Source organism: Eumetopias jubatus, unplaced genomic scaffold (genome assembly GCF_037043125.1).
Source record: "Eumetopias jubatus isolate StellerSeaLion01/CBP00866 unplaced genomic scaffold, mEumJub1_p1.0 scaffold_10, whole genome shotgun sequence".
In the NCBI taxonomy this organism is placed as follows: domain Eukaryota; kingdom Metazoa; phylum Chordata; class Mammalia; order Carnivora; family Otariidae; genus Eumetopias; species Eumetopias jubatus.
The window spans coordinates 61,356,889-61,374,977 of NW_028274816.1; the positions used below are offsets into that span (position 1 = coordinate 61,356,889).

General features: G+C 49.0%; 2 protein-coding genes across 2 annotated transcripts; one reads left to right on the forward strand and one right to left on the reverse strand.

The window, feature by feature from the left end:
• Window positions 1-7,911: 7,911 nt before the first annotated feature.
• On the reverse strand, window positions 7,912-14,918 carry OSCAR (osteoclast associated Ig-like receptor). The gene is made up of 5 exons (XM_088027889.1): window positions 14,791-14,918; window positions 14,060-14,092; window positions 11,528-11,869; window positions 10,317-10,598; window positions 7,912-9,712 (listed from the first exon to the last, which is right to left on the reverse strand). Exons 1-5 carry the CDS (start codon window positions 14,825-14,827, stop codon window positions 9,594-9,596), a joined length of 813 nt encoding a protein of 270 aa, XP_087884015.1. The 5' UTR covers window positions 14,828-14,918; the 3' UTR covers window positions 7,912-9,593.
• Window positions 14,919-15,546: 628 nt separating this feature from the next.
• Window positions 15,547-18,044, forward strand: NDUFA3 (NADH:ubiquinone oxidoreductase subunit A3). The gene is made up of 4 exons (XM_028094700.2): window positions 15,547-15,756; window positions 15,968-16,042; window positions 17,390-17,467; window positions 17,887-18,044. Exons 1-4 carry the CDS (start codon window positions 15,747-15,749, stop codon window positions 17,976-17,978), a joined length of 255 nt encoding a protein of 84 aa, XP_027950501.1. The 5' UTR covers window positions 15,547-15,746; the 3' UTR covers window positions 17,979-18,044.
• The last annotated feature ends 45 nt before the right edge of the window (window positions 18,045-18,089 follow it).

Sequence of the window (18,089 nt, forward strand, 5' to 3'; positions counted from 1 at the left end):
AATCAAAACCACAATGAGGTACCTGTCAGAATGGTTAAAATTAAAAAAAAAAAAGAGAGAGAAATAAAAGTATTGACAAGGGTGGAGAAAAGGGAACCTTCTTGCACTCTTGGTGGGAATGCAAACCGGTACAGCCACAGTATGGAGGGTCCTCAAAAAATTAAAAATAGAAATACTTGGGGCGCCTGGGTGGCTCAGTCGGTTAAGCGTCTGCCTTTGGCTCAGGTCATGGTCCCAGGGTCCTGGGATCGAGCCCCGCATAGGGCTCCCTGCTCTGCGGGAAGCCTGCTTCTCCCTCTCCCACTCCCCCTGCTTCTGTTCCCTCTCTCGCTGTGTGTCTGTCAAATAAATAAAATCTTAAAAAAAAAAACCAGAAATACTTTATGATCCAATAATTCCACTACTGGGTGTTTATCCAAGAAAATGAAAACTTTAATTCAAAAAGATATATACATCCTTATGTTCATTGCAGCATTATTTACAATAGTCAAGATATGGAAGCAACCTAAGTCCATCAGTAGATGAATGGATAAGGAAGAAGTAACACACACACACACACACACACACACACACACACACACACACAGAGAGAGAGAGAGGAATATTATGCAGCCACAAAAAGGATGAGATCTTGTCATTTGCAGCAACATGGATGGACCTAGAGGGTATTATGCTAAGTAAAGTAAGTCAGATTGAGAAAGACAAATGACAAATACTGTATGATTTCTTTCATACATGGAATTTAAAAAACAAATGAATAAACAAAAAGCAGAATCAAACCTATAAATATAGAAAACAAACTGATGGTTGCCAGAAAGAAAGGGGGTAGGGATGGGCAAAATGGGTGAAGGGGAGAGGGAGATACAGGCTTCCAGCTATGGAATGAATAAGTCACAGGAATAAAAGGCAGCATAGGGAACATAGTCCATGACACTGTGATAGTGTTGTATGGGGACAGATGGTAGCTACACTTGTGGTGAGCCCAGCATAACACAGCGAGAAGCTGAATCACTCTGTTGTACGCCTGAAAGAAGTATAACGTGTGTCAACTATACTAAAAAAATCTTTAAATAATAGTAGCTATAAAGTAATAGTTAAATTTTACTGAGTGACTTCTCTTGTGAACCCATCTTTTTAATCCAAAAATATTTCAGTACATAGCTATCTTTATCAGATGAGAATCTTTTTAAAAAATATATAACCACCAAAGCAGTATCATCCCAAGAAAACTAACTACTTTCTTGATACCATCTAATATCCAACCAGTATCCAAATTTCCTCAATCATCTCAAATATGCTCTTTTTGTCAGTTTTTTTAAATCAGAATTCAAATCTGCAAACTACAAGTCTACAAACTGTATTTGATAGATATGCTAATTTAAATAAGATAAAATTCTCAATCTCTTTGTTAAAATAAGAAACCAAGCACATCATAGGTTTTTATGATCTTTTCCACTATTCATTTGGAAGAAGAGCAACATGCCCCTGAGACTATTGTCTTGACAGGGCTTACTTGTCTTTCCATTTAGTAATACAGAAAAATCAACAAGGGAATGAATTATCAAGGAGAGAAATGAATTATAATTACAGGCATTTCTTTGAAGATGATTTTCAAAAGATGTGGCAATGATTTTTAAAGTCTTGAGATTCTTATAAGACTCTTGTTTAAATAACACTTCTGTGTGTAGATTTATTTCAATGGAGTAGACAACAATTTAGTAAAAGTCATGAGTGAATATTTATGTAATTCTCCTAGTTGCATCAGAAAACAAAATTGATACTTTTGGCAAAGCTTTCACCTCCACACTTTAGCCAGATTGATTTTTTAAAAATTTTTTTATTAACATATAATGTGTTGTTTCAGGGGTACACGTCTGCAATTCATCAGTCTTACACAATTCACAGTGCTCACCATAGCACATACCCTCCCCAATGTCCATCACCCAGCCACCCCATCCCTCCCCCTCCACTCCAGCAACCCTCAGTTTGTTGCCTGAGATTAAGAGTCTCTTATGCTTTGTCTCCCTCTCTGTTTTCATCTTGTTTCATTTTTTCCTCCCTTCCCCTATGATCCTCCATCTTGTTTCTCAAATTCCTCATATCAGTGAGATCATATGATACTTGTCTTTCTCTGATTGACTTATTTTGCTTAGCATAATACCCTCTAGTTCTATCCATGTCCTTGCAAATGGCAAGATTTCAATTTTTGATGGCTGCATAATATTCCAGTGTGTGTGTGTGTGTGTGTGTGTGTGTGTGTGTGTGTGTGTATCACATCTTCTTTATCCATTCATCTGTTGATGGACATCTAGGTTCTTTCCATAGTTTGGCTATTGTGGACATTGCTGTAAACATTGGGGTGTGTGTGCCCCTTTGGATCACTACATTTGTATCTTTGGGGTGAATAACCAGTAGTGCAATTGCTGGGTCATAGGGTAGCTCTATTTTCAACTTTTTGAGGAACCTCCATACTGTTTTCCGGAGTTGATTTGTTTTAAGTAGGCTCCATGCCCACATGGAGCCCAATGCAGGGCTTGACCTCACAACCCTGAGATCAAGACCTAAGCTGAGATCAAGAGTCAGATGCGTAACCAACTGAGCCACCCAGGTGCCCCTAACCAGATTTCTTAAATAATCTTTATTACATTACATTATTCCATGAAAGAGACAAGATTGATTAAATTATTGGCCATTGAGTTAATCACTCAATGTCCAGCCTCTTCCCCTCTCATCAGAGATGGGAGTAGTACTGAAGGTTTCAAGCTTCTGGTCGCACGGCTGGTCTTTCTGATGACCAGCCCCCATCCTGAAGCTACCTAGAGGCTCACCAAGAGTGGCCTCCTTAGAAGAAAAGATGCTCCTATCACCCTTGTCACTAAGGAAATAAGGGTTTTAGGAGCTCTGTGCCAGGAACCAGAAACAAAGGCCACATGTCTTTCTACAGAATCGCAAGAGCCAAATTTAGACCGCAGCTAAGCGTTTTTATATTCTGCAGCTCCAGTCTGCGGGGAACAGGGTAGAAAGTGCCACACCTCATCAGAACCTGAGAAGCAACGAGAAGCTGTCTGGCTAAAGTCTCCCGGGGCCGGGGGGCGGGGGCGGAATAAGTTGAGTGGGAGTTGGTCTCACAGAAGCTTCTCACAAGCCTCTCATCTTCTCATGTTCCAGGAGGATCATAAGGCATTGTGCCCAGAGTCAGATTAGCTGCAGTTCAAGTGTCTATGTGGACATGTGAAGGGTTTCCAGGATGCCATAGCAGAACCTCCCCACCCCCTTAAATTAGAGTGAACTTTTCATAATTCTTTAAAAATACGCAGTGGATACAAGATCTCCAGAAAGGATGCTGTTATCGGCTGAATGTCTGTGTCTCCCCAAAATTCTTATGCTGAAGTCCCTAACCCCCAATGTGCTGGTATTAGGAGGTGGGACCTTTGAGAGGTGATTAGGTTTAGGTGACATTATGAGGGTGGAGACCATGTGGTTGGGATTAGTGCCCTTATAAGAAGAGACATGAGAGAAACCTTAGGTCTCTTTCTCTCCCTCCCTCGCCACCCTCCCTCTCTCTCTCCCCCTGCCTTGTGAGGATACAAGAGGCCACCTGCAAGCCAGGGAGAGGGCTTTCACAAGACCCATGCTAGCCCTCTGATCTCGGACATCCCAGCCTCCAGAATTTTGAGAAGTAAGTTTCTGTTGTTCAAGCCCCCCAGTGTATGGCATTTTTAAAAAGCCTGAGTTGACCGAGACAGGTGGACAAAAAGATGGTCATATTGATGGGCTCCTAGGAGGAGTGCCTGGAGCCAGGTGGGGCAGGGGGACTATAGTAGAAACCACTGGCAGGCGGCCCGGTTCATCCTTGTCCCTCAGGCGCCCAGACCAATGGAACACTGTGTCTAGGTGAGGAGGGAGTTCTTACAGGTAAACGCTCCAACTTGGAAGTGACACTGGTCACTGCCATTCACAACTCAGTGCCCAGCCGGAATAGAGGAGCATGGCTACCGTCCTGTGACGCACCTCTGCGGGAATTCAGGGACTTCAAGGGGAAAGGTGTGACCACTAGGTGGCAGTAGCACACAATTTAGCCCGTCTCTCAACCACTGTCTCCTGGCTTCCTCCGTCGGGGGCCGGGGGGGGGGGGGGGGGGGGCTTTGCGCATGCTATCCCTTTGCTTAGAACACCCTTCCAGCACCTTCACCTAGTTAAAAGTCTGCTCAATTTTCAGATCTCACCTCTGCACTTAAGCAAAGCCATCAGAGATCTCCAAGACTAGATCAAATCCTCGATTATAGGCTTTCAAAACTCTCATTTTTTACTATAGTTGTACCGATGGAGATGGTTCATGGTTTCCTAGCATCCAAGTTTCCCTTCTCCTTTAAGTAATAGAACCCCCCCTCCCTCATTTTTAGAAGGGCACACATTAGAGCCCAGCCACTTTTACAGCTAGACCTGGCGATGGAACGGAGTTCTGGCCAATGGGATGAGAGCAGAAGAGACATTTCCAAATCCTGAGTCCTACTCTTTAAAAATGATTGTGTGATCTCTTTCTCTCTCTCTCTCTCTCACTCTTCCTCCTTTCATGCTGACTCAGAACCACACAGGAAAGCCACATGTTGACAAAAGCAAAGCTGTTGATAAATGGCCCTAGACTGTTTCAACTATATACTGTTAAGTGAGAGAGAAATAACATTTTTTTTAAAGATTTATTTATTTATTTGACAGAGAGACAGCAAGAGAGGGAACACAAGCCAGGGGAGTGGGAGAGGGAGAAGCAGGCCCCTAACAGAGCAGGGAGCCCCATGTGGGGCTCGATCCCAGAACCCTGGGATCATGACCTGAGCCAAAGGCAGATGCTTAACCAACTGAGCCACCCAGGCACCCCGAGAAATAAAATTATATAGTTTTTTTCTCCTTAGAGGGGATCTGTTTGTTACAGCAGCTTAAAGTGCTCCCTAATCAATACACTGTGTAGCAGTTTGGTTAATGCTTTTCTCCGTGAGCTTCATGAGAGCAGGGTTTATGCCTGCTGGCATTCCCTGCTTGTCCCCAGCACCCAGCACAGTGTCCCACATGTGGTGGGCATTGAATAAATGTGTGCCAAGTAGATAAATGGGAACTTGGGGCAAGCAGGGTTGGGGACAGAAATGGAAATCCTAAGGGTGAACATGCCTGGGTTTGTGGGAAGAGGAAAGAGGTTCTATTGAAGCTAACAGTATTAGTTTTGCTATTGCTATCGTGACAAATTGTTACAAACTAGTGGTCTAACCATAAATTTATCTTTCTGTTCTGGAGGTCAGAAGTCCAACATGGGTTGAGAGGCTGCATTCCTTCTGGAGGCTCTAGGGGAGAATCCAATTTCTCAACTTTTCCAGCTTTAGGGGAGGCTGTGTTCCTTGGCTCGTGACCCCGCATCACACTGACCTCTGCTTCCATGTCTACATTCCCTTCTCTGACCCCGACCTCTTTCCTCTTATACATAAGATGTATGTGTATACATACACAATCCTTGTGACTTCATGGAACCCACCTAAATAATCCAGGATAACCCCCCCCCAACCTCATGATGCTAAATTTAATCACATCTGGGAAGTCCCTTTGGCCATGTACAACATTTTCACAGGTTCCAGGAATCGGGACATCACACATGGGGGGGGCATCATTCTGCCCACTGCACAAGGGCAAAAGTATGGAGCTCACTTAGATCATCTGCAGCGTGCTGAGCTCACTGAGCCACACTGTGCGTGTTTCCTCAGACCTATGTCAGGCCCCAGACACACAGAGATGCAACAACCTGGTCCCTCTTGGGAGGAGCTTGTGGTCTAGTGTGGGAGAGAGAAAATCCAAATACAGTGTAAATATTCAATTCAGGTATGGCAAGACGCTACGGGAACACGGACGGGCCAGGAAGCAGTTTGTAGTGGAAACAGCATCCAATCTGAAACCAGAAGGATGAGCGCAGTGGACCAGGCGAGCGAGTAGAAGGAGGAGCTGGTAGCAGATCTGTCACAATCTCCTTATGAACACCCTGGAAGTGCTGAGCATTTGTGGGTGACAAATAAAAGTAACCACGGCAGGGGCACCTGGGTGGCTCAGTCGTCATGTGTCTGCCTTCGGCTCAGGTCATGATCCCAGGGTGCTGGGATCGAGCCCCGCATCGGGCTCCCTGCTCGGCGGGAAGCCTGCTTCTCCCTCTCCCACTCCCCCTGCTTGTGTTCCCTCTCTCGCTGTGTCTCTCTCTCTCAAATAAATAAAATCTTAAAAAAAAAAAAAGTAACCACGGCCTTGGGGCACCTGGGTGGTGCAGTTAAGCACCCGACTCTTGGTTTCAGCTCAGGTTGTGATCTCAGGGTCGTGGGATCACGCCCCATATCGGGGTCTCTGCACTCAACAGGGAGTCTGCTTGAGATTCTCTCCCCCTCTCTCTGCCCCTCCCCCTCTCTAAAATAAATAAATCTTAAATTTGCAAAAAAGGAACCACTGCCTCAAGAACGGTAAATTGCTTTGCAATAGTTAAATGTGATAATATTCCCCTTTCTCTTCCTCATTCAAAAGTGGAAGTGACGGGGGGCACCTGGGTGGCTCAGCAAATTGGGCAGCTGACTCTTGGTTTCTGCTCAGGTAATGATCTCAGGGTCCTGGGATGAAGCCCCAAGTCATTCCCCACACCCAGTGGGGATTCTGCTTGAGGATTCTCCCTCCCTCTTCCTCTGCCCCTCGCCGTGGTCTCATGTGCTCTCCCTCTCTAAAATAAATAAATAGGGGTGCCTGAGTGGCTCAGTTGGTGAAGCATCTGCCTTCAGCTCAGCTCATGATCCCAGGGTCCTGGGATCGAGCCCCGCATCAGGCTCCTTGTTCAGCAGGGAGTCTGCTTCTCCCTCTCCCTCTGCTGCTCCCCCCGCTTGTGCATGCTCCCTCTCCCTCTCTCTCAAACAAATAAAATCTTTAAATAAATAATCTTTAAAAATAAAAACAATAATATTCTATTACTAACATTATCTTTCAATAATTTTTTTTTCGTCTGGCTAAACTTGATTCCTTTCTCATCTTCATACACACATTTTCCATCTCAGAGCACTTCTCACCACTCAACACTCATGTGTTCCTTTCCTGATTTATGCCTAATTTTGGTGGAGCACACATCCTCTTCTATCATTATTAAATTTTCCAACTCCCCCTCCCCCTCTCCCTACTTTAGGAAGAAGAGATCTTCAGGCTTGCTGGATAAATAAATGCAAAGGTTGGTTGATAGATACTGAATAAGTACAATAAATAGGTGAGTAGATTAATAAATTGATTAATAAAGGGAGGAATGGATGAATGGATGTAAGAATGAATTAATGATGGGTAAGGGCAAAAGGAAGGGTACATATTCAAATAAGAGCAAGAGGAAAGGGGATGGATGGACGGCTAGAAAGAAGGGTGAGAACCAGTGAACAAATAGATGGGTGACAATGAGTGGGATGAGTGGTTGACTAGTAAAGGAACCAGTGAATGAGTAGATGTGGCCGAGTTGAAGTACAAATTCATGGGGAGCCTCCCTGATGTGCCACTGATTTCTCGTATGACTAGGGGGGAGCTTCATGCCACCCCTCCATTCCACCATTTTCCCATCTGTAAAATGAGAAGACTGGATTTGATGACTTTGCAGCCCCATCCAGGTCTGGTTCCCTCCTGTGAATCTAGATCCCTGCTTCTCCCTTGATTTCCCACATCCACATCCAGTTCACGGGGAGATTGCCCAGGATATGCTCCACAGGGGTCCTGCATTGGTACTAAGTACAAACCCAGAAAGTCCTGCTTGGAGTCTCTCCTCCAATCTCTTCAGCAAGTCAGTGAACTCAGGTGGCTAACTTGACTTCAGATTTCAGATCTGCTTAATTGCAGTACCCAAATCTCAACCACTAGGAGAACTGGGTGTTGAAGTAGCATTGTTTTATGCTGTTTATCCATATTTTGAATTTCCCAGTCTTTATACGAGTCCAGAGATCAGTTTTTGTAACCAAGGAACACCAACAAATATTGCTCAATTTCCTCAAATCATGTCCCACTGTGGGTGTTAGGGAGTTGTTCCATCAATGAAAGGAGTCATAGTCAGCATTTTTACATAAAATAGATTATAATAAAATAGTAGAAGTGAATATTGCTTCATAGAACTTGAATTCTAGTTTATAGATGTAAATGGATGTGTGTACAGGGCTGTGATGTAAGCTTTGCTTCCTAATCTGTCTCCCCAAAAGGGGGGGTGGGATAGATTAAAACTGCTGATCTGAGCTTTTATGATCTCCCCACATGCTGGGGACAAGGTATCTTGTTTGATTATCTCAAACCAACATGGTAGATATTTTTAGTTTCCTCTTTCAGGGATAAAAATTCAGGAGGGTCTGTAAATTGCTCAAGGCTATCCCCCTAGTGGGCGATGGAGCTGGGGTTGTCCAAAAAATGGAAGGCATCCTCTCCTTCATAAAGTGGGAAGAGGAGAAGGGCAAGGTGGAAAATTTAGTAACAATAGAAGAGGATGTGCGCTCCATCAAAATTAGGCATAAAGCAAGAAGGGAACACAAGTGTTATGCCGTAAGAAGTGCTTAGAGACAGAAAAATGTGTGTATGAGGATGATAAAGGCATCCGGGTTACCAAGATTCAAATAGAAGTAAAATTACTAAACTCAGGAGAAACTGAATGTAGTCAGGCCTTCCAGAAAGAGAGGCAAGAAGCGAGAGCAAACGGGCTGCACTGGGGAATGGTTTGCATTAGCTTTACAACTGTGAAGTCAGCCAAGACCCCGTGGGAAGCAGGCCAGGTGCCGTGTATAAATGTCCAGGTCAGTGCTCGACTCCACACACTGCCCTCGCTGTTGCCTTGGCAAAGGACTCCACTTAATCATAATGATGGTTCAAGAAAACAGCCTGCACTGCACACAAATGAAGCTTTAAATAGGGAAGAAGTTCTCCTTGATCTGATCTTGGTCTACCAAGGTCAGAAAGTCTGAGGAGGGGTTTGGAAGAGGTTTGCTTGTCGACCAAGGACAATGGCATGAAGGAAATGGCGGTGAATTGCTTAAAAGTTCAGCTGGAGCATGAGCAATAGGGGAGGGGGGGAACTACATTCTGGCCCTGAGCATCTGGTAGAAACCGCAGTTATAGGATAGCTAATATTTATTGAGCATTTACTATGGGCCAGTCACTTTTAAGGGTTTCGTGTGTATTGCCCACTTAATCCTACAAGATTATGAAGTGGGTATTATCAGTCAGCCCATTTTACATTCAAGGCAATTGAGACTTGGGAAAGGTCTCTTTGCTAATAACCCAGTGAATGAGCAGCGGCACTGGGAATCGAACCCAGGCCTCGTGACTAGGAAGCCTTGACCACCGATAGAGGCTTCCACTGATCTAGTAGAGGAATGACCCAGAAGGGAGCTAGAGCACACAGTACGAAGCTTATTATGACCCAGAAGCTGGGCTCCGCCAGGGGGACTGTGGGGCTCCTGGAAGGGCCAGTCCAACGCCAGTAATCCCTGTTTCTTCTCCCTGTCTCTGGGAAGTCTTCTCACACTGCGAGGCATCTGTATCCAGTCCTCTGGGGCTCAGGGCCTGACACTGCCTCAGGCAGAACTCTGGCTGCGCCAGTCAAAAACAACCAGTGTGCCCAGGGAGATGAGCACCAGGCCGGCCAGCCCCAGGCGGACGAGGTTGCCCTGCATGTAGTCCAACGAGCCTGAGCCTGCAGGACAGCAAGGGAGAGAGGCCTTCAGCTCCGGAACCCACAGTCTGGGCCTGCTCTCTGGGTCTCGAACCTCCAGGGTGAGACTGGGGACACAGCTCCCAGTCTCAAAGTTGTGGTGGGTCGATGGGAGCAGGGGTCCTGGACTCCTGGATTTGGGTAAGAAGGGGTAGAGTCCGGACCCCTAGATTGGGGAGCAGGGAGGAATCCAGGCGTGGACCCCTGGGAGGGGGAGCACGGAGGGCTTGGGGGCCCAGACCCCCAGACTGGGGAGCAGGGAGAGGCTGGGGCCTGGATCCCCAGGTTGGGGAGCAGGGAGGAACCAGGGGTTCCGGGTTGGAGAGCAGGGAGAGGCTGGGGACCTGGATCTCCAGGCTGGGGAGCAGGGAGGAACTGGGGGCACGGACCCCCAGGCTGGGGAGCAGGGAGGAACTGGGGGTGCGGACCCCCAGGATGGGGAGCAGGGAGAGGCTGGGGCCCGGACCCCGGGCTGGGGAGCAGGGAGGAACTGGGGGCGTGGACCCCCGGGCTGGGGGGCAGGGAGAGGCTGGGGCCCGGACCCCCGGGCTGGGGAGCAGGGGCTGGGCGGGCGCGTCGCCCTCACCGTCGGCGCTGATGACCAGCGGCTCGCTGCGCAGCGACAGCACGTACGGGGAGGACGGCGTGTGGTAGTAGCAGCTGTAGGTGCCGGGAGCGCTGGCGCCGGGCAGCGGGAAGTCGGCCCAGGGCTCGGTCGAGTCGCGGTACTGCAGCGGGGCCGCCACGCCCACGCGGTACAGCGCGAAGCTCATGCCCCGCAGGCGGCCGGCGCAGCGCAGGCTCACGTTGGCGTTGGGCGCCACCACCGGCCCGGGCAGTGCCACCAGCGACGGGGGCGGCAGCTGGTCTGCGAGGAACACGGACCGGGACGAGCGCTGGCGCGGCCTTGCGCCCCCGGACCTTCGCCCCTCTTCCCTCCTGCCCCCCCTCCCCCTCCACCCCTCCCTCTCCCCCCTCCCCCTCCACCCCTCCCTCTCCCCCCCTCCACCTCCCCCACCTCCCTCTCCCCCCCTCCCGCCCTCACTCCCTCTCCCCGGTCCACTGGCCCCCCAGCCTCCACTTCTCTCTGCACTTCTCTCCCCCCGCCCCCCCCCCCCGCTGTCTCTCTCTATCTCTGCCAGTGTCTCCCACAGTTTCTCTGCCTCCGTGTCGGTCTCTGTGCCCTTTGCATCCTTGTGCCTGGCTCCGCCTATGTCTTCGTCCCCAAGTGCACCTTTCTCTGTGTCTCTGCCTCTCTCCCCCTGGACGTCCCCTTTTCTCTCTTGGCCTGAGCCTCACTAAAATTCTCTTTCCGCGTCCCTGTTTTAATCTCCCTGTCCTGTGCGTTTCACTACCCTGGATCTCGGAGGCAGCGTCTCCGGAATTGTTTCATCTGGTGTTTCTGGGTTTCTCCCAAGGTTTCCTAACCTCACTGGTGACATTTTGGATAAATCTGGACAATTCTTTGTTGTATGGGGTGAGGATGGGGGCTGTCCTGTGCATTGCCGGATGTTTTGCAGCATCTCTGGTAGTAGTGACAACCAAAAATGTCCCCAGATATTACCAGAAAGTTCACCTGGGGGGCACAATCGTCCCTGGTTAAGAATCACCTCAGTTTCTCTGGTTCTCTTTCTCTCCCCATGTAGCTCTTTTTGCTCTGGGTCATTGTACAAGCCTGTCTCTCTATGTCTCTTTCAGTATCTCTCTCCCTGTATTTCTCTGTCCCTCCTTCTCTCTCCCTCATCACACCCCAAAGTCCCTTCTCCCCCCCCTCCCCCCCCCGCCCCAGGACCTCACCTGTCACCAGCAGTTCCAGCGTATCACTGGGGTGGGACCAGACACCCAGATTCCAGCCTGGATTCCGGTAGCAGCAGTGGTAACTGCCCCCTTGGGCTGGGGTCACCCCCTCTAGGAAGAACTCTGCCAGCTCCATGGACACATCCCGATACAGCACAGGGGTGATCTCTCCAGACTTGAAGATTGCAAACCTCCAGGCAGGTTGAGGTGCCCGGCACCTCAAAGTCACATTGGCCCCAGGGGTTACAACTGCAGCAGGCTGAGCCCCCAGCCATGGCTTGGGGTACAAGGCTGGGGGGACTGAAAAAACAGGGTTGTTGGGGCCCTGGGATTCCTGGGAGCCTGAGATGGGGTGGGGAGAGAATCACCTGGGGCAGTCCCTGCCTCTTTCTCATCCTTAGTTTCCTGCTTGTAAAATAGGGGAGATGCCGGACCCCAGTCAAAGATTGTCAAGACTAGTTGCAAATTAGAGTAGCAGAGCAACTCCTGAGCTTTACTCCGTGGTTTTTAAACATAACGTCAAGGGATTGGGTCCCAGAAATCTGTAATTTTAAATTGCTCTTCAGACTATTTGTAACAAAGTCAACATATTTCAGTGGTTGCCAGAACTTGCTATTGATTTGGGTAAAAAAAACAAAAAACAAAAAACCTCAGACCAAATTCCAGACCAAATGCCCCAAAACCAATTCCAGGTTAATTAAAGACCTACATTGTTTTATTTTGTTTTGTTCTACTGTAAAAGTATTAGAAGAAAATATAGGAAAGTATATTTGTCTTGGGGGTAGAGAAAGCTATCTTAAAAGGTAAAACAAAAAATTCAGAAGAGACAAGGTTAACTAATCTGATGACTGCAAGATTTTAAAGTTGTGTATGAGAATAGACAGAAGGAGCTAGAAAAAAGCTATAGCACTGGCAGAAAGGACTTATTCATTAATCACACAGATTAGGAGTATAGAAAGAAATCCTAAACCCAGCCCAGTTGAAAACTGGACAAGACATATGAATCAGGTAGTGCACAGAAGAGGAAGTCCAATGGATGAAAACACATGGGGAGGGGGTAAGTTGCTTAACGTTACTGGTAATCATTAAAAAAAAAAAATGAAAACAACAGTAAGATTTTTTTGCCTATCAGGTTGTCAAAAATTAAAACAATGGTTTATATTCTGTTTGGGTGAAGATATGGTGAAACAGGTAGTTAGATACACTTGAGTGCACCTTTTGAGAAGGCAGTTCATCCCTTTCTATCAAACTACACAAAGGGCATGCCCTAATAATTCCACAGTTTCACCCTAGACAACGGTACATACATGGGCACAAAAAGCTCACATTGGAGTACTCACTGAAGCATTGATTAGGGTGGGGCTGGGGGAGGACGCTGGAAACAACCTAAATATACATCAAGAGGGCCAAACAAACTAGAATCCAACCATACAATGGCAAATGTTAAATAGCAGTTAAAAAAATGTAGAGTTCGTTATAATAATATGGAAACACCTCCAAGAGAGATTGTAAAGTGAAAAAATGTAAGATGCAGAACAGTGTGAGTCATGAAATATCAATTTTGCCTTGGCAAGACAACAAAGAAGTATATAAATACATGTATGTGTCTGAATGCATGGAAACTTTTTGTAAGGATTCAGAGCTTACTTAAGGAAGATGAGGAAGGGAAAGAGGGAGGTTATGTGTCCTTTGGGAATCATTTTTTAAACCATGAATATATGTTAGCTTTATCATTTAAAAATAATAATTTAAAATAAATTGATAGCTAAGGTATCAGTGGTTTTCCGGGCGATTCTTAACCAACTGAGCCACCCAGGCGCCCCGGGCGATTCTTATTTGAAGTTGTAGTATCATGAGGGATCTGAGGGGTCTGAGAGAAAGAGATCTCACCAACTGGAAAACCTGGAAAGAAACTCAAGGCTGTCTCAGGGTGGAGGATCCTACTCTTGGGGAAATGGGCTTCCAAATGGGGGAGTTAATTTGGCATTGCCTGAGGTCCTATTTCTTGAGCCCTGCACTATGCCAAGCTTTGAGTCAAGGGTTTTACACGTGATTTTTTAATTCATTTTTTAAAAAATACTTTTATCTTATTTTTTAAAGTAATCTCTACACCCAACATGGAGCTCAAAGTCACAACCCCAAGATCAACAGTTGCATGCTCTACCAACTGAGCCAGCCAGGGATGATTTTATTAAATCCTCACAACAGCCCATTTCACAGAGAAGGAAACTGAGTAGCAAGCAGCGTTTTGTTCAAAGTTGTAAATGAATAATATGGTGAAAGTGGGGTTCCAGCTTAGGTCTCTTTAGCTCCAAAGTTCATGGTCTTCACCACTCACCTACACTGGTCACTAAAGGGAGTAAGATGTGAAGGAAAGAAAGGAAGGAGGGAGGGACAGAAAAGATGAAAAAAGGGAGGAGAGGGAGGGAAATTTGGAAATCTGGAATGAGTTTGAGCACCAAAATAAAATCTGAATAGTTGGAAATGGGTTGTCAGCAGTTTATAGGTGAACGGATGGGAGATATTACTCACCAGTTGAAGAGAGGTCTGCATGACACAGAGGCCCTGTAGAAGGTGGAGGAGCTAAGTCTTTTCAAAGCCCTAGGCTTCTCCCAGTCCTACCTCACTGCAAACTCAGACATCTAAATCCTTCCTCTGAGAAACAGGAATCTCACCCATATGTCCTCTCTCAGTAGCCATAACTCAGGGCTCTTAATCCTCACCTACTTCACAAGTCTGGCCCCAACCCCCTCTTTCCTCTGCACCCAGTGATCAGACCCTTGGACTCCACCTTTTCCAGGAGACAATAATCTGAGCCCACAATGCCTCCTCCCCGGGGGTCAGGAGTCTGGATCCCCAGCTCCCTCCTTTCCAGAGACCCAGGTGTTCTGGCTTCATCCTTTTCCCACATCAGAATCTAGGACTCTACACTTGCTATCCCCAGGAGTTCAGGTCCTCCACACCTTCCTGCCTCAAGACCCAGAGAATCCTGCCCCCACTCTCTCCTTGTCCAGGAACAGGAATTCAGGACCCACGTGTCCTTCTGTGTTAGGATCCAAGGATCTAATTCTGTCCCCTTATTCTGGTCTAGAATTCTGAACACTCAGCTAGTGCTGCCTGACCATCCTGCACCTGCCCTCAGGGAGACTCATTAGCCTTCTTCCTTTCCCCCTCCCTACTCAGGGTGTCCAGGTCCCCAGAGCCTGTGTCTCTGCACCCCAACCAGCCTGGGACCCAGGGAGAAGAGGGTGGGGGTGGCTCACAGAGGGTCAGCAGCTGGAGGATCAGCACCAGAGCCATGGCGGGCAGATCTTGGCTGGAGCGGAAGCAGGAGCCAGGGTTCAGCTGTGCCCTCTCACCTCTCAGGAAATGCAATGTCAGAGAGCCAGAGCCAGAGCTCTGTTTAAGGAAGGGAGGAGGGAAGTGGGGGCCTCTGCGTGACTGTGTCACAGCCCCATGGTGCTGTGGAAAAACCTGGGAGAAGGGGCAGTCATAACCAGTTGCGTTCACCAATTAAAAAAAATAAAAACTAGCACCTATTATGTGCCAGACCCTGTGCTGCGCTATTCTGGGGGCACAGAGAGGACTCAGACCCCATTACTGCCCTAGAGCAGCTCCCAGTCTGATGTAAAGACAGAGGCCGACCAGGTGAGTTAAAAAAAAAAAAAAATCTATCCTAGAGGTCACATATGGCACTGAGAGGATCCACAGAAGACACCTAACCCTTCTGGGACGAGAGTTAAAGCTTCCAGGACGAACTGATTTTGAGCTGCGACCTCAAATGATAGCTGTCATTTGTTCTCTCCCAGCCTCCGTTTCTCCATCTGTAAAACGGGCTTTCATGAGTAAACTCTAACACGAAGACTGCTGCATTCCGCCTTGGTTGGGTCGCAGCTGGAAGACTGGGAGTACGCCTCAGGCTTTGACTGCTAGGTGAAGAAACCGGTTTGCACTTAATTCTGCAGCGCCGCCTGCGTTTTCACGGCCGCTTCAAAAACAGCTGTTCTGCGCCAGTACGCACGCGCGGACTCAGACGGCTGAGGCTCGCGTGCGGAGACCACAACTCCTAGAGCGCTCCGCGTCCTCGTCCCCGCCCTGGACCGCAGTGCCGTGCCAGGGCGCACGCGCAGACTCAGAGAGCGGAGACTCCGGCGCGGGGACCACAACTCCCAGAGTGCTCCGCGTGCTTGCCGCAGCCACCGCCTCCGCTGCGACCAAGATGGCCGGGAGTAAGTGAGGGCGATAAGGGCGCGCGAGGGGTCCGGTGGTGCCGGGGCTGAGGCACGGCGGAGTCTCCGTGGAGGCGGAGGGGTCCGGGCCGGAGGGGGACGCCGAGGTCACGAGAGGGGAGGGCTCCTCCAGGGCGGGGGCGGCGCGAGAGGGTTAGAGGTCACCGGGGGCGTCCCCTGCAGGAATGACCCTCCTCACCCGCCCCTCCAGGACTCGCCACCTTCCTCAAGGATGCCTGGGCCAAGGAGCCGGTGCTGGTTGCGTCCTTCACCATCGGGGGCCTCGGTGCGTGAGCGTGCATCACCCCCACTCTCCCCCAAGATCCCGTCGCTCCCCACGAGCGCTCCAGTACCCCTCAACGCTCTGTGGTCCCCTCCTGTGTCGGCACCCCCACGACGACCCCTTGCCCACCCCATCCCCAATATTATGACCCCTTCATGAGCCCCCTTCTTCCCACCCCGTACACACCTACCCAGGAGGTCCACGGTCCCCCAGAGGAGAGGTCCTCAGCCCAGGCTGTGCATTAAAAACACCTGAGCAACAAAAATGTCCGAATCCTACCCACTTTTTACCCTCGGCCGCCCCACCCCCACCCCCACGTTCAGTGTGGAGCTGAGTGGGGTGGAGGTGGGGCTGGGGCATGCTAGCCTGTGAAAATCCCTCAGGGGTTCTGTTGACGGCCTCTGTTCTAGAACAGGGCTGCTCCCACTTTAATGTGCGGGAGGTCTTGTTAAGATGCAGACTGCCATTGTATAGGTCTGGGATGGGGCAGATCTCCCGGGTCCCCGGATCTTGTCAGTACTGCTGGTCTGTAGGCCACACGCCGCGGGTGAGGTTCTAGAGCAGTTGTCCCTTAGGGCAGCCAGGGGCCACACTGGCCACTGAGCGCCTGAAACGGAGCTCGCATGAATTGAGCTGGTACACTTTTTGCTCTAATGTAAAGCACACACCGGATTGCAGAGAGTATGACAAGTCATTCTCCGCTCCTTTTGTGTTGATTATATGTTGAAATGATGTTTCCAAGACACCAGGTTAAATAATTTTAACAATTCATTTGTATCTTTTAACTTTATTTTTAATGTGGTTGTTAGAAGTGTAAAACCAAATACGTGGCTCATGTATTTCTATCAGACAGTGCTGGCCTAGAACATTGCTTTTACCCCCTACCCCTGCCCCCCAGACTCCTGGCTCCCACCCTGGGTGGACTGTAATTTCTGGGCAACTAATCCTTTTACAACCTCCCCCCCCCCCCCCCCCCCCGCTTTCCTCAGTTTGTAACAGTTCATTATTCCTCTGGAAGATTCCCAAGACACTGCACTCGCTCGCCACCACCCTGTACTCCCTGACCACTTCTACACTCATGTACTCACTCCATGACCACCCCCATGTCTTCCCTCCTCTCTGCCCTCCAGGTCCCATGTTTCCTTGAATTGCTGGCTCCCACCCCCTCTCTTTCTGCTGATAAATGGGGATCCCAGAATGCCAAGGGGGTCTCCTGGAGGTGTAGGACCTCCCTGCTCCCCTCCTGCCATGTACTTGACTCGTAGTTTGCCAGAGTTCAGCTTCTGCCTTCCCCTCCCACCCCGACCTGAAAGCCACCTTCCTACGGGCCTCACCCCTGTCTCTCCACAGCTCTAATTCTGCCCACCCTCAGCCCCTTCACCAAATACGCCACCATGATCAACCAGGCCACGCCCTACAACTATCCAGGTGAGTGGGAGCTAAAGGGTTGGCCCCAAGCAGGAGTGGGGGCGGGGGTAACCTCCCTGTGCTGGGGAAGGAATGATCGCCTGAGGGCAGGTCTTTCCCCTGCAGGGGTCAGAATCTGCAGCCTGGGCTGGACTTTAGTTTTTCTTCTGAGATCTAATCCGTGTGCCCTAAAACTCATTTCCTGTTTTTGCACTTTTGAGTTTGTTGTTCCAGATTTGTATTCCTTTCTGGATTTTTATCATTCTGTCTCTGTGCTTTTCCGTGCCTCTTAGGTCTCTATCTCCCTGGTTCTCTCTGTGTCCCCTCTCTCACCTCTCCCCTGGGGTCCCCCTTCCCTCTTTGAATATGAACTGACAAACTAGACTTTATGGACCTCCCAAGATCTGCTGGTCTCAGTGGCCCACCCTCCTGCCCCACAGTGCCCCTCCGAGATGATGGGAACATGCCCGACGTGCCCAGCCACCCCCAGGACCCCCAGGGCCCAAGCTTGGAGTGGCTGAAGAACTTGTGAGCACCCCCGGTGACATGGAGGAGGCCCCTCCCCTGAGCCAATAAAATGCGAAGAGTGACCCCAGAACCTGAGCTTGTGTGTGATCAGAGGTGGAAACAGTAGACAGTGGCC